The sequence below is a fragment of the Gadus chalcogrammus genome, chromosome 8 (genome assembly GCF_026213295.1).
Source record: "Gadus chalcogrammus isolate NIFS_2021 chromosome 8, NIFS_Gcha_1.0, whole genome shotgun sequence".
Taxonomy (NCBI): domain Eukaryota; kingdom Metazoa; phylum Chordata; class Actinopteri; order Gadiformes; family Gadidae; genus Gadus; species Gadus chalcogrammus.
Genome location: NC_079419.1, coordinates 149,553 through 165,219, shown reverse-complemented (window position 1 = coordinate 165,219; position 15,667 = coordinate 149,553). Strand labels below are relative to the sequence as shown.

Sequence of the window (15,667 nt, the reverse complement as noted above, 5' to 3'; positions counted from 1 at the left end):
GGGGGCAGGGAGGGACCCGGTGGCTGGGCCAGGACGGAGCCGTAATGGGGCGCACTCCACCCGCTGGCCCCCACCTTAAGATGGGTCCTGATGAGGATTGTGAGTAGGTATGATCAAGACAAGTTAACCTAGGAAATGGAAAGGTAGAGCTGATACGGCTTTAGATAGGGTTCTTTTAGGAGCTGTGATAAAGTAAGGCGAGGTAACTAAAGTCTCGGATCCTAAGATAAGATACGGTTATAATAGTGTTTGGTGTTTAGAGTTCAGAGTTCAGTGCTCAGTGTTCAGTGTTGTTCAGTGTTCAGTGTTCAGTGTTCAGTGTTCAGTGTTCAGTGTTCAGTGTTCAGTGTTCAGTGTTCAGTGTTGTTCAGTGCTTAGTGTTCAGTGCTCAGTGTTCAGTGTTGTTCAGGGTTTAGTGTTCAGTGCTCAGTGCTCAGTGTTCAGTGTTGTTCAGTGCTTAGTGTTCAGTGCTCAGTGTTCAGTGTTCAGAGTTCAGTGTTCAGTGCTCAGAGTTCAGTGCTTAGTGTTCAGTGTTCAGTGCTTAGAGTTCAGTGTTCAGAGTTCAGTGTTGTTCAGAGTTCAGAGCTTAGTGTTCAGAGCTCAGAGTTCAGAGTTCAGTGTTGTTCAGTGCTTAGTGTTCAGAGTTCAGAGTTCAGAGCTTAGTGTTCAGTGTTCAGTGCTTAGAGTTCAGTGTTCAGAGTTCAGTGTTGTTCAGAGTTCAGAGCTTAGTGTTCAGAGTTCAGAGTTCAGAGTTCAGTGTTGTTCAGTGCTTAGTGTTCAGAGTTCAGAGTTCAGAGCTTAGTGTTCAGTGTTCAGAGTTCAGTGCTTAGTGTTCAGTGTTCAGTGCTCAGTGCTCAGTGCTCAGAGTTCAGTGCTCAGAGTTCAGAGTTCAGTGTTCAGAGTTCAGTGTTCAGTGTTCAGTGCTCAGAGTTCAGTGCTCAGTGCTTAGAGTTCAGTGTTGTTCAGTGCTTAGTGTTCAGAGTTCAGAGTTCAGAGTTCAGCCTGGGTCCCCTAAGAACCTCAGCACACACACAAAGAGCTCTCCCTGGGGGGTCCTGATGGGGTCCTGATGGGGTACTGGTGGGGTCCTGATGGGGTACTGGTGGGGTCCTGATGGGGTACTGATGGGGTACTGATGGGGTACTGATGGGGTACTGATGGGGTCCTGATGGGGTACTGATGGGGTACTGGTGGGGTCCTGATGGGGTACTGGTGGGGTCCTGATGGGGTACTGATGGGGTACTGATGGGGTCCTGATGGGGTCCTGATGGGGTACTGATGGGGTACTGATGGGGTCCTGGTGGGGTCCTAAACGGGTCCTGATGGGGTACTGGTGGGGTACTGATGGGGTACTGATGGGGTCCTGTTGCGGTACTGAAGGGGTACTGTTGGGGTACTGTTGGGGTACTGAAGGGGTACTGTTGGGGTCCTGGTGGGGTCCTGGTGGGGTCCTGATGGGGTACTGATGGGGTACTGATGGGGTACTGATGGGGTCCTGATGGGGTACTGATGGGGTACTGTTGGGGTCCTGATGGGGTCCTGGTGGGGTCCTGGTGGGGTCCTGGGGGGGTCCTGATGGGGTCCTGATGGGGTCCTGGTGGGGTCCTGATGGGGTACTGATGGGGTCCTGATGGGGTCCTGATGGGGTCCTGGTGGGGTCCTGGTGGGGTCCTGGTGGGGTCCTGATGGGGTCCTGATGGGGTCCTGGTGGGGTCCTGATGGGGTCCTGGTGGGGTCCTGATGAGGTACTGATGGGGTACTGTTGGGGTCCTGGTGGGTCTGCAGGAGGATGAGTACGCCCAGCTGGCTGCCAAGCACTACTTCGTCCAGTTCGGCGCGGAGAACACCCCCCAGAACACCCGCAGGGCCGTGGAGGACTGCATCACCAGCTCCCTCATAGACGCCAAGTCGCGGGCCAAGTGGAACCAGCTGGTCGGCTCCATACACGCCCAGGTAAACTCTCCCCGTCGCCATGACGACCCCCAGTGCTCCGCGTCTTTGCAAACCAAATCCGCAATTGACAGGTGTCAAAAAAGCCTATTTGATCGGACTGCAACGGGCGGTCATTGAGTTGAGTTGGAATCTGGTCAGATCTACATTTGGAGGATCTGTTAGAGGTTCTGTAGGCTCTGGATCTGTTAGAGGTTCTGTAGGCTCTGGATCTGTTAGAGGTTCTGTAGGCTCTGGATCTGTTAGAGGTTCGTAGGCTCTGGATCTGTTAGAGGTTCTGTAGGCTCTGGATCTGTTAGAGGTTCTGTAGGCTCTGGATCTGTTAGAGGTTCTGTAGGCTCTGGATCTGTTAGAGGTTCTGTAGGCTCTGGATCTGTTAGAGGTTCTGTAGGCTCTGGATCTGTTAGAGGTTCTGTAGGCTCTGGATCTGTTAGACGTTCTGTAGGCTCTGGATCTGTTAGAGGTTCTGTAGGCTCTGGATCTGTTAGACGTTCTGTAGGCTCTGGATCTGTTAGAGGTTCTGTAGGCTCTGGATCTGTTAGACGTTCTGTAGGCTCTGGATCTGTTAGAGGTTCTGTAGGCTCTGGATCTGTTAGACGTTCTGTAGGCTCTGGATCTGTTAGAGGTTCTGTAGGCTCTGGATCTGTTAGAGGTTCTGTAGGCTCTGGATCTGTTAGACGTTCTGTAGGCTCTGGATCTGTTAGAGGTTCTGTAGGCTCTGGATCTGTTAGACGTTCTGTAGGCTCTGGATCTGTTAGAGGTTCTGTAGGCTCTGGATCTGTTAGACGTTCTGTAGGCTCTGGATCTGGTAGAGGTTCTGTAGGCTCTGGATCTGTTAGAGGTTCTGTAGGCTCTGGATCTGTTAGAGGTTCTGTAGGCTCTGGATCTGTTAGACGCTCTGTAGGCTCTGGATCTGTTAGAGGTTCTGTAGGCTATGGATCTGTTAGAGGTTCTGTAGGCTATGGATCTGTTAGAGGTTCTGTAGGCTCTGGATCTGTTAGACGCTCTGTAGGCTCTGGATCTGTTAGACGCTCTGTAGGCTCTGGATCTGTTAGAGGTTCTGTAGGCTCTGGATCTGGTAGACGTTCTGTAGGCTATGGACGGCCACGTGCCGCTCTTTACGTGGCGTAAACATGTGGCAGCCCTTCCTACTGGTCCTGTGCTCATTTGAACGGGACTTGATCTGGGATTGGCCTCAGGTTGGATAACCTCTGACCCTCGGTCCACAGGGGCGATATCGCAGCAAGGACGTTGCAAAGGCCGGCCTCGTCGACTACGCCCGCCAAAAGTGGTCGCTGTTCTTCTCCAAGTTTTACGCTGTAACGATGCAGTCAGGTGGGGTTTTAAGCTAAGTCGTTTTTTATTCAAATCATGTGCCAGCCGTTTTATTAAAATTTTATTTAAAAAGAAAAATAACGGAGTAAAACGCAATCTCCATCATAGCACCACAGTAAAATAACTTAAATCCTGTAGCTTAAAGGGAAGCATCTTCTCCCAGGTCCCCCGCTGCCTCTAAGCAGGTTTGCTTTGGCCATCAACTCCACTGGAGTGTCCTTCATGGACGGCAAAGACACCAAGCTGCTGGAGATCCCCAACGTGGAGCTGACCGGAGCTACTGTGACCAGGTGAGGAGACGCCGAGCCCCCACCTCCGTGAGAAGGGCCCCGCATCACACAGGCCGGCCTCATAATGGTGGTTAGGGTTAGGGTTAGGGTTAGGGTTCTAACCCTAACCCTAACCCGCATCACACAGGCCTTTCCACCGTAGCGAATGTAGCGAATGTATGAATGCGCCCTTTTATATAATTTAGTAAAATGGTGACAACCTGGGTTCATCTTCCCAATAAGAGCCTATCCCTTTGACTTCACAGGAGTGCTTGGCTGAAACATGATATATTTTACATAATTGGTTCAGCCATGCCCTCCTTTAGAGCTAAGGGGAAGGTCCTGCTGGAAGGTTGACGACGCTTAGACAATAAGTAAAGAACCCTTTGAGTTAGCTGACCAGTGACCAGTGGATCAGTGGGACCGTACCGTGGCAGTAACCTTAGGCTGCCCCCCCCCCAGTGACTCCCGGCCTGTGGGGGGGTGCCTGAGGCTCTCCACCTTCCAGGACGAGTTCGTGCTGCGCTGTGCGGAGGCGGCGGAGGCGGCCAAGATGATCCAGACCAACCTGGAGGGGCTCCGGCAGCGTTCCCCGTACGCCGTGGCCATGCAGGAGCTGGGGCAGCCAGGTGGGGCGCGCACGCACACACACACAGAGAGCCACACACACACACACACACACACACACACACACACACACACACACACACACACACACACACACACACACACACACACACACACACACACACACACACACACACACACACACACACACAGAGACACACACACAGACACACACAGAGAGAGCCACACACACACACACATACACACTCTTTACAGTGTTATGGTCTTATTTTTAAGATTGTTAGATTGTGAATCACTATGTGACCTTTCCCTGTTAAAGCTGCTATGCTGAATATATTTTACTTACTTATTAACTCACTGACACTCAAGGAAACATACACACACACACACACACACACACACACACACACACACACACACACACACACACACACACACACACACACAGTGACACACACACACACACACACCACACACACACACACACACACACACACACACACACACACACACACACACACACACACACACACACACACACACAGTGACACACACACCTACACACACATACACACACACTATACATGTACCATTCACTCTTTACTGCGTTATGGTCTAAGCTTTAACAATGTTATTTTTGTGAAGCACTATGGGACCTTGCTCTGTGAAAGGTACTTTACTTGCTGAAATATTTACAGTTATGAGAAAACACACACACACACACACACACGTTGTATAATTATAGTGTGTGTGTTTTCTGTGACACGCATGTTTACTAAGCAGTTGAACACATTACCTCTCTGTAATCGGGTCGGATTAGATAAGGTATCAGCCGCTCTGCTCTGTGAATGATTGTCTGTGTCTCCGTGGACGTCCCCTGTCCAACCCCCGTACACGGCAGGTTTGGGCCCGGATCCAAGCAGCGCGTTGGGCTTGGATCGCCGTGGTGAGGCCGGGGTACCCGGCCCACACACTCAGCCAACACACTGCTGTCGGCAGCCTGCGTATCGTCTCAGCGTGGCTCGCAGCCCTATGTTATTGTATGGGGATAGGGTTAGGGTTAACCCTAACCCTATCCCTATCATCTCAGCGTGGCTCGCAGCCCTATGTTATTATATGGGGTTAGGGTTAGGGTTAACCCTAAGGGTTAGGGTTAACCCTAACCCTAACCCTATCGTCTCAGCGTGGCTCGCAGCCCTATGTTATTATATGGGGATAGGGTTAGGGTTAACCCTAACCCTATCCCTATCGTCTCAGCGTGGCTCGCAGCCCTATGTTATTGTATGGGGATAGGGTTAGGGTTAACCCTAACCCTATCCCTATCATCTCAGCGTGGCTCGCAGCCCTATGTTATTGTATAGGGTTAGGGTTAACCCTAAGGGTTAGGGTTAACCCTAACCCTAACCCTTTCGTCTCAGCGTGGCTCGCAGCCCGAGGCTATTGTATAGGGTTAGGGTTAGGGTTAACCCTAAGGGTTAGGGTTAACCCTAACCCTAACCCTTTCGTCTCAGCGTGGCTCGCAGCCCTATGCTATTGTATAGGGTTAGGGTTAGGGTTAACCCTAAGGGTTAGGGTTAACCCTAACCCTTTCGTCTCAGCGTGGCTCGCAGCCCTATGCTATTGTATAGGGTAATTGTTGTTGTGAGTGTACCGGGGTGGTTGACCTCTAACCCGCCCTGGCAGACGACCCCAGCGTCCTGGTGTGCAAGCGGGGTGAACTGTTGGTGGTGGGGAGGGACGGGGACTTCTCCGCCGCCCGCCGGTGGAACACAGCCACCAACAACAACAGCGGCCTCAGCGGCACCGTCCAGATGAACACCATCCAGTTCCTGTCCACGCTGGACATGCCCAGCGAGGCCACCCTGGTACCTCCCACCGCTCGTCTCCTCCTTAAATACTTGTTTTATTCTCTTTATCCTAGTTCTGTTATTTTTAAAAAAAAAGGAAGATATGGGGTTTGATTGTTATGTATTGTCCCGCTATACTTGGATGTTTTAATATTATTATTATTATTATTTTAAATGTTAGTAGTTTAATTTAATATATACATATTTATACATATTATATATATATCATGTTTTGTTTTTCTTATCGAATGGATGCAACGTTGAATCGATGTACCGGATACAATACCGCCCCCGTGTGGTCATACTGATGGATTTTACGTTGTCATTGAAGAATCTGCTGAATCCTGGTTACAACCAGCCGAGGGCGCTCGCTGGCCAGGGCCCCACACAGAGAGAGGAGGCCGTAGCCCCCGTCTCCATCAAAGAGTTCGCACTGGAGAACTTTGGGTAATTAATCAACCAAAAATCGATCCTGTAATATTAATTGTTTACGGTGCTATATTCCAACAATAACAACCACGTCAATTGGAAGTTTGTGGACCGTTTAATATTATTTATTAATATAAATATTATTATTGATTACCATCATGAATGATCACAAATGCGTATCGCTGTGTGACCAAATAATAAATAAAAAAATCGAAAAAATGTTTAGTTAAAAAAATCACCATCATTGAACTAAGACCGTTTTCAAATATCTTTTCTGATTGGCTGGTGACATCACTGATACTAATATGAGCGCTAATATTATCAACCTGGCCCACTCTCTCTTCCTCCCAGTTCCAGAACGGCAGGTAAGGACTTGAATCGGGTAGGAGCAACCCAATTGGCGTTCAGAGAGAGGCTGTGGGTCACTTCCAAGGAACCCCTCAAACAACCGCTGCTCAGAACTCTGACGAACAACTCGGAACTCAGCACGATGGCCTGCAACGCGTTCGTGGATATCCTTTCAATCACCCCAGTCGACTGCAGAGACAGCAACCCCTGTTGGTAGTCATTGGGTACTACATAGCAATGTGTTTGGGGTCATCCTTTGTGGGTTCACAGTTTAGTGCTCTCAGTTAAAATAATGGAAGCCAACAGAGAGGGGATGTATGGATTTGTCAAACCAGCATTTCATTGATAAGATGAATTTAGACTTTTTTTTAAACTGTTGACATATGGTACCTTCTTGCCCTAGTTCAAAGCAACTAGCATATGCTTGCTAGTAGATATTTGTATGATAGATATACATATAGACAATAAGTGAGGGTGTTTTATTCTTGAATGGGCAGTAAAGGAGTGATTATACAACGGTCCTAGTCCTTGACCTTTGCCCTGGCCCTCACCCATCCTGAAGTACATGGGCGACTACCCCATCAAGCACGCCCGCAGCCCCATGGAGCTGACGGACCAGATCTTCGGGCCGGCCACACAGCATCCCGCCCTGCAGGACGAGATCTACTGCCAGATCATGAAGCAGATGACCAACAACCGCAACAGGTGTGTGTTTGTATGGGTAGGCTGGTGTTTGAATTGTGTGTGTGTAAAGTGTGTGTGTCTGTGTAAATAAGTGGTGTGTTTTAGGGTTCCTGTGTGCCTGTGTTTGGGTCAGTATGAGTGTGTGGCGGTGTGTGTGTGGGGAATGCCTGTAGGGGTTTAAGTGTGCTTGTGTTTGGATCGTTGGAGTGTGTTTGTGCAGGTGTGTGTATGTGTCTGTCTGTGCAAGTGTGTGTTTGTGTCTCCATGGTTTATGTACGGATTCAAGTGTGCCAGCGTCTGAATGGGAACCAGTGTGCCAGCGTGTGTGTGCGGGTATGTTAATGTGCTCTAGTGTTATGGTATGAGTGAGTGTATCTTTGTGCACATGCCCGGTATCTCCCACACACGGCCAGCGTCTCCAGTAGACTACTGTTGGATTCTTCCATTGTGTTGTATTTAGGGACTGCAGTCATCTCTAGATGTTTACCAACCGCTATACCAGAGTATTGACACTGATGACAGCACCAGGTCTGATCAATCACAACATGATCAGGAACATCACCTGTCCACTCATCCCCTCGCTCTGTTATCTCTCGCTCAATGCAAATCTCATTCTCTCTGTTTCTCCCTCTCTTCCCACCACTCTCTCTCCTTCTCCCTCTCCCCTCATCTCTCCACTTCTCTCTTTCTCTGTTCGCCTCCCCTCTCTCTAAACCTCTCTCTCCATTCACCCCATCTCTCTCTCTCTCTCTCTCTCTCTCTCTCTCTCTCTCTCTCTCTCTCTCTCTCTCTCTCTCTCTCTCTCTCTCTCTCTCTCTCTCTCTCTCTCTCTCTCTCTCTCTCTCTCTCTCTCTCTCTCTCTGTCCTCCCTCTGTCTCCCTCTCTCTCTGTCCTCCCTCTGTCTCCCTCTCTCTCTGTCCTCCCTCTGTCTCCCTCCCTCCCTCCCTCTCCTCCCTCTCCCTCACTCTCGCCCTCTCCCTCCCCCTCCCTTCCTCTCTCTCTGTCCTCCCCCTCTCCCTCCCTCTGTCTCCCTCTCTCTCTCTATCCCTCCCTCCCTCTCCCTCCCCCTCTCTACCTCTCGCTCTCTCTGTCCTCCCCCTCTCCCTCCCCCTCTCTACCTCTTGCCCTCTCCATCCCCTCCCTCCCTCTGTCCTCCCCCCTCCCCCCCTCCCCCCCTCCCTCCCCCTCTCTCCCTCTCCTCACCCTCCCTCCCTTTCCCTCGCAGGGTGAGCATGGAGTTGGGCTGGCAGCTGTTGTGGTTGTGTACCGGTCTGTTCCCGCCCAGCAATAGCTTGGCCAAACATGCCCACCGCTTCCTGAAGTCTCGGCCCCGGGACCCGCTGGCCTCCGACTGCCTGAAGAGGCTCCAGAACATTTTGAGGTCAGTCATCAGATTAGTACCGGATAGCATTTTATCAGATTACTCCTGGATTACATGTTATCAGATTACTACTGGATTACATGTTATCAGATTACTACTGGATTACATTTTGTCTGATTACTCTTGGATTACATTTGATCAGATTACTCCTGGATTACATGTTATCAGATTACTACTGGATTACATGTTATAAGATTACTACTGGAATACATATTATCAGATTAGTACTGGATGAGATGCTATCAGATTAGTACTGGATTGCATTTAGTCTGATTACTCCTGGATTACATGTTATCAGATTACTACTGGATTACATGTTGTCAGATTACTACTGGATTACATGTTATCAGATTACTACTGGATTACATGTTATCAGATTAATACTGGATTACATATAATCAGATTAGTACTGGATAACATGTTCTCAGTTTAGTATTGGATTACATTTAGTCAGATTACTTTTGGATGACATGTTATCAGATTACTCCCGGATTACATGTTATCAGATTACTACTGGATAACATGTCAGGGTTATAAGGAATCAGGTTTCTAATGGAAACATGGAATCAGATTACTCATGGAATCAGATGACATCATTCAAGGCATCCTGAAGCACGTGACTTGGTCCACCACTATTGTTAGATGCCAATACTGGTGGATCTGAAGGTTCTCTGAAGTTTCTCTCTGTATAAAGGTGTTATACAGTATGAAGCTAACCCTACGGTCCTTGCCTTGGTTTCTAACCTTGTCTTGTCTAACCCTAACCCTAACCCTGTCCCTAGCTTGGAGCCCAGGGTTAGGGTTACGGTAACCCTAACCCTAACCCTAACCCTCTCTTGGTGTCCCTAGCTTGGAGCCGAGGCAGCACCCACCGCACTACGCAGAGGTGGACGCCATCCACAGGAACAGCACCCAGATCTACCACAAGGTCACCTTCCCAAACGAGGCAGACGAAGTGAGACCCGACAATGGCACATCGTCTTCTTCTTCGTCTTCTTGTCTTCTTCTTGTCTTCTTATTGGTCTTCGTCGTCTTCTTCTTCATCTTCATCTTCTTCCTCGTCTTCTTCTGTTGTATGACTGGAGCCCTACTTTGATCACCTTCAATGTGGGGGAGCGCTGTGTTATACAGAACATAATAAGCATGATACTGCTTCCTTCATGATCTCCTCCTCAGCTGTTCGAGGTCACGTCCACGACCACGATCAGAGACCTCTGCTCCACCATCGCTACTCAGCTCAACCTCAGCTCCCCAGACGGCTACGGCCTCTTCATGAAGACAGCCGTCAAGGTGAGGCCCGCCAAAGGTTCAAACCCCGATGTTGGCGGCCCTAACAGTGGATATCCCAACCGGCTGCCTAATGAAATGTATCCGAACAAGTATCCATGTTCTGGGGACCTAACTGCTTTCCAATTGCGACTTGGGATAGGAAACAAATTCTCCTCGCTGGTTCAGATTCAGTTCAAATAGTGTGAGTTAGTTAGTTAGGTTACCCTAACCCTAACCCTTTGTTTTTTTCTTCTGTGTTCAGGTCTCTAATCTGGACGATGAGATGTATTTCTTTGACAGCCTACGACAGAATGCGGAACCCCCCAAGAAAATAAAAAAAGCCAAAGAGGGTAATGTTCTCCACTTTGATTCACATGTAAGGGAGTTATGTTGGCTAATCGGTTAGCTCTGGCGCTGAATAGCAACACAGTTAGCAGGGGATACATACCCGATTGTGGTCCTAGTATGTTTTTTCCACATTGCTGTCCACCGGGTTTCTCCTCATCGTGCCGACAGAGGTTTGGATAATCAAGCATGTTATGGTACTTCATTCACTTAGCTTAGCATGTAAGTGCACTCAGGGTTATGGCGTATTAGCATGTTGAGGTACCAAGCATGTACGTTTACTCAGAGTTGTAGCATATTAGCATTTGGAGGTTCGCCTGCTTAGCATGCTAGGGTCCCTCACGTGTCCGTTTGCTTAGCGTTGTAGAGTAATACCATGTAAGGCTACTTAAAGTGTCAGGGCACTGAGCATGGTACTTGGCGACATCCTTAAACACGTTGATTTCCCAGCAACACCTTCTGCATTCCTGGTGTTCTTCATGAGGAAGCTTTGGTTCAACGTCATCCCTGGTAGAGACCTTATGGCTGACCTCACCTTCCATTACCCACAGGTATGGATGTCTCACATTCAACACTAATGTTTTTGAATTTCACTTTTGTATGGAAGTCTTACAATTAACATTTTTCTACATATACATCTCAATCCGCAGATGGAGGGGAATTTCTGCTCAGACGTTAAGACTGATTATTTAACTTAGAAGTAGTTCTGGTTTCAAGGATGATTGCATTATGTCAAAGTATACTAATAAAATGATAAGTTAGAATGAACTTTATTAATCAGAGATGGGACATTTAGGAAACGGATTATGTCGTTGGCTTGGGAGAGCTTACTACATTTTCTTGAACATCAAATAAATCGTACAACAAAAGGGACGTTGGAGGGAAGGGGGAGAAGCTGGGCCACGAGGTTCAGAGTGTGTGAGCCTACACCCTAACCCTAACCCTGACGAGATGCCCTGACGTCCCCAGGAGATGCCCCGGTACCTGCGAGGCTACCACAACTGCTCCAGGGAGGACATGATCGAGCTGGCCGCGCTGCTCTTCAGGATCCAGACGGACTCGGACCGCTCCCAGTTCGTCATGATCCCCAGGATGTTGAAGGAGCTCGTCCCAGATGACCAGATAGACCTCATGTCCAGCGACGAGTGGAAGAAGGTAGGGTCAGAGAGCGGAACAGAGCAGTTGGAAAGAGTTCAAAAGGCTTCCCCCAAAGTGCCAGTGTAGAATAAGATGAATTCAGATATTCTGCCTATTTATTCCATCCTGAAAGATGTACTTCTCACAATTTCTCTGCTCAAGATATAACAATAATAATAAAAATGGAGAACATAAGTAAAACTATTTATTAGTCATCCCAGGTGGGAACCTGAGGTGTCACAGCTGAAGTGCACAACAGCAATAACGATGACACATGTTAGCCAAGTAACTGGTAGTATATACAGTAGCATATTCAAACATGTATCTTTACTCAAGTGAAGTAAACATATATTCAAAGGTGTGCGCTGTGTCTTCCTCCGTAGAACATCATCTCATCCTACAACCAGCAGATGGGCATCACGGCCGACGAGGCCCGGGTCAACTTCCTGAAGGTCATCTCCTCCTGGCCCACCTTCGGCTGCACCTTCTTCGAAGTAAAGGTGAGCCATCGGCGTGCATTGTCCAGAACGGCGAAGAATAACCTACCCTAACCCTAACCCTAACCTAACCTAACCTAACCCTAACCCTAGGGTGAACCCAGAGGGCCATGCAGACGCTGAATCCCCATGCTGAACTGTGTGATTTAGGGTTAGGGTTAGGGTTAACTAACCCTAATCCCCATGCTGAACTGTGTGATTTAGGGTTAGGGTTAGGGTTAACTAACCCTAATCCCCATGCTGAACTGTGTGATTTAGGGTTAGGGTTAGGGTTAACTAACCCTAACCCTAACCCTAATCCCCATGCTGAACTGTGTGATTTACTCCGCAGCAAACGTGTGAGCCAAGCTACCCGACCAACATGAGGATTGCCATCAGCAAAGTGGGCGTCAGCTTCATAGACCCAAAGACTAAGGTAACGTGTCGGGTGTGGACAGCGCTTACATTTAGTCCGTCAGCGCACGCTTTCATCCAAAGCACATTACAAGAGAGGCTGAGGATAATGCAACTGCGTGCACTCAATGTCAAAGTAACTACAAAAAGCTCTGCATGAGCACGAAGGAAACTCTAGCAATCTGATGCTCTGTATTCAATATGACTGGTGTGTGTGAATGCCCCTCCTAATTTGTTAAGCGAACAGACAATGTTTTCAGATTCAATTGTATACGTATTTGTCACATTATTTTTGTTTTGTTTTTTCAATACTGTTTTTAGTTTTTTTAATAACGTATCAAGTAATGTTGGACAGGATAATGAATTGGCTTTGACTCCCAGCCAAACGCGGGTTCAATCCCCGACATCCATATCCTGCCTGCAGACATCCTCGAGCAAGCCTTCCACCTTACCTGCTCCTTAATGACATGTATCTGGAATCAGTGAAGGAGGTCTCTGACCGCTGGCCCGCTGGTGGCCTTAACAGTAAATAGCAGTAGTAATGCGTTCTCAATAATGTCCACCTTTCAGGAGCTACTGGTCATGCACCCCTTTGGCAAAATCACTGACTGGCAGACCGACAACCACCACTTCCACATGACCATTGGGGGATTGGTCAAAGGAACATTCTCCTGTGAAACCCCTCTGGTGAATACTGGTGGTGACACTCTGATATCATACTGATCTTTTTCCAAAGAATTGCAGCTAGCAAAAGTATCGGAGCCTAAATCATGTTTTGGTAAAATCCAACAGCTGACGTCGATGATATTGTACATTTAACCTGGTTCCTCTCTTTCTTTGCCCCCAGGGTTATAAAATGGAGGACCTTCTACTGTCCTACATCAGCATGTATGAGAAGGAACGGCTGTCCGTCTTACCGAGGAACCAGATGTTCTCCTGAGGAGAACATAAAGACATGCTTAGGATTTAGTTTTTTGGGGGGATTTTATTTGGATCCCCATTAGCTGATGCAGAAGACATCAACTGCTTTTCCTGGGATCCACACATAACATATAACAAGACAAGAAATCAACATACAAGACAACAGATTAAAAAAAACAGGAAAAGAATGGATAACTAAACCATCAGCACGCAAAACAAACAAAAAATGACTTACTAATACTATTAACAATAATAACATAGCATGTAGCATAAAATACCATGGAACAATACTGTTCACACCACTGATTGATTTTTGAAGGCTCTACTGGATAAAATTTATTTTCTTTGTTTTTATTGAACAATCTTATTTTTTAATTTCTACAATTCAATTTCAAGTAATTTTCATGTAATCGTGCAACAATGTAAAAGGGATTGCTTGTTTGTTTAGTGTTTTATCTTAAATCTGCCATGCATTTATTTATATACCTGTAATTGGCTTGTCATTGAATTAATTCCTGTGTTATTTTCATTATATTTCAATATCTGTAACAAGTAGTAGCTATGTACATATAATACAATACCATAAAATATAACCTAAATGGTCCCTAAATGTTATATAATAGTAAACAATAGTAGTTATTTGGTACATTTTTACTGATGTGTTTAAAACTATCTAACAAACAAATGAGCAATGAGTATGAAAAAAATAAAAATGCACATATTTAAATTGCCAACACTTTCCTCTCTATGCTTGGTTTTAACGAAGAAACAGGATAAATCTGAACATTATAATACAAGGCGTATTTATATACATCCTGTCATAATGGATTGATCATATTTAACCAAATGTATTTGGGTTTCAAGAAGAGATAAACTGTACAATAGTCAATGTACGATTCTTGGAGAGCTTCAGGTTGGTTTGTTTCCACCCACGTACAAGCACGTCTTTTTATAAAGGGCAGCCAACTCTTGCTTTCCCCTGGACATCTTAAGCTCTGCAGGAACATGTACCTACACAGCCACACACACATGCACACTGTAGCCTGCATTGCAATATGCTGATAATGGAATTCCAATTTCAAACCTGAAGTGACATGATAAATGTGCGTGTGTGTGTGTGTGTGTGTGTGTGTGTGTGTGTGTGTGTGTGTTTTGTGTTTTGTGTGTGTGTGTGTGTGTACAGTCGACCACACTACGTGGGGCATGGCCTGCTTTCACACTCCCTCATTGCCTGTCAAGACGATTGCTCTGTTACTATGGAAACCGAGCACCCTCGCCCCCCCCCCCCAAAAAAATACATCCAGGTTACTATGGGCAGGTGCACATGGGGTGCAGCCTGATTGCACCTCAATCTGCAGCCTGATGCAACACGGCAGCAAGTGGAATAACGGGCTGATCAAACCCTCCCGTGCATTTGACGCCCATTGTTCAGGTGCCCTGCTAGGCACTGTTCATAGAGGCCGAAAAATGCATTAAGCTTGACACAATCCAGCTGGGCCCATTGTACTACCAGCATATACAATGCTACTATTTATTACTTTAGTAGGTTTATCTCTACTCCTTAGATAGCAGTATCTATTATTACGGTTAGTATTAACTTATTAGTATATTCTTCTTTGGCTGTTTTGGATGAAAACATTTTAATCTGCGAGCAACTAGTTTGTTAAAACGTGGGTGAAGTGAATCTGTAAAAAGTCCAAACACGCATATCAACACTAGTTTGTTTGAATGCAATTGAAACGAGAGGAGGTGAATATGTAACAGTAGGCTCGACACCAAGTGAACATTGTGGTCACCTTCCCCAGATGAATGTAATTTGGGCTGCACTGCACCAAATTTGGAACAAAAGACCTTCCATCGCAAGCCACACATCACCGTCCCACCTGCGCCGTGCACTCTCTCAACAACTTGCCTCTCAGCCCGCGACAATAGCATACTACCAAGGCAAGACCATGGCCCCACCTAAAGAAAATGGCACTCGTGCGCATGTACGTGGCCGCGCAGGCGCACACACACACACACACACACACACACACACACACACACACACACACACACACACACACACACACACACACACACACACACACACACACACACACACACACACACACACACACACACACACACACACTTAAAAATATATAAATACGTTGAATGTAGGACCTGCCTAGTTATATAACTATTTTATATATTGATTCATCAATCATCTATATGCGAACTTTCATGAAATTTGTTATAAAAAAGAAAATAACTATCCGACTATAGTGCAAA

At 47.1% G+C, this 15,667-nt stretch overlaps 1 protein-coding gene across 3 annotated transcripts in view; it reads left to right on the top strand.

The window, feature by feature from the left end:
* The window catches only part of LOC130388114 (unconventional myosin-VIIa-like), a 41,468-nt gene extending 27,364 nt beyond the window's left edge, over positions 1-14,104 (top strand). For all 3 annotated transcript variants that reach the window (XM_056597456.1, XM_056597455.1, XM_056597457.1), the window contains 18 exons: positions 1,786-1,953; positions 3,180-3,285; positions 3,449-3,575; positions 4,017-4,183; positions 5,826-6,007; positions 6,321-6,436; positions 6,770-6,930; positions 7,318-7,471; positions 8,676-8,831; positions 9,681-9,786; positions 10,008-10,121; positions 10,363-10,450; positions 10,896-10,996; positions 11,415-11,600; positions 11,966-12,082; positions 12,411-12,494; positions 13,043-13,159; positions 13,320-14,104. In XM_056597456.1, coding sequence (XP_056453431.1) covers positions 1,786-1,953; positions 3,180-3,285; positions 3,449-3,575; positions 4,017-4,183; positions 5,826-6,007; positions 6,321-6,436; positions 6,770-6,930; positions 7,318-7,471; positions 8,676-8,831; positions 9,681-9,786; positions 10,008-10,121; positions 10,363-10,450; positions 10,896-10,996; positions 11,415-11,600; positions 11,966-12,082; positions 12,411-12,494; positions 13,043-13,159; positions 13,320-13,412 — 2,343 coding nt within the window. In that variant the 3' untranslated portion in view covers positions 13,413-14,104. The remainder of the gene's footprint in view (positions 1-1,785; positions 1,954-3,179; positions 3,286-3,448; positions 3,576-4,016; positions 4,184-5,825; positions 6,008-6,320; positions 6,437-6,769; positions 6,931-7,317; positions 7,472-8,675; positions 8,832-9,680; positions 9,787-10,007; positions 10,122-10,362; positions 10,451-10,895; positions 10,997-11,414; positions 11,601-11,965; positions 12,083-12,410; positions 12,495-13,042; positions 13,160-13,319) is intronic.
* Positions 14,105-15,667: the final 1,563 nt, after the last annotated feature.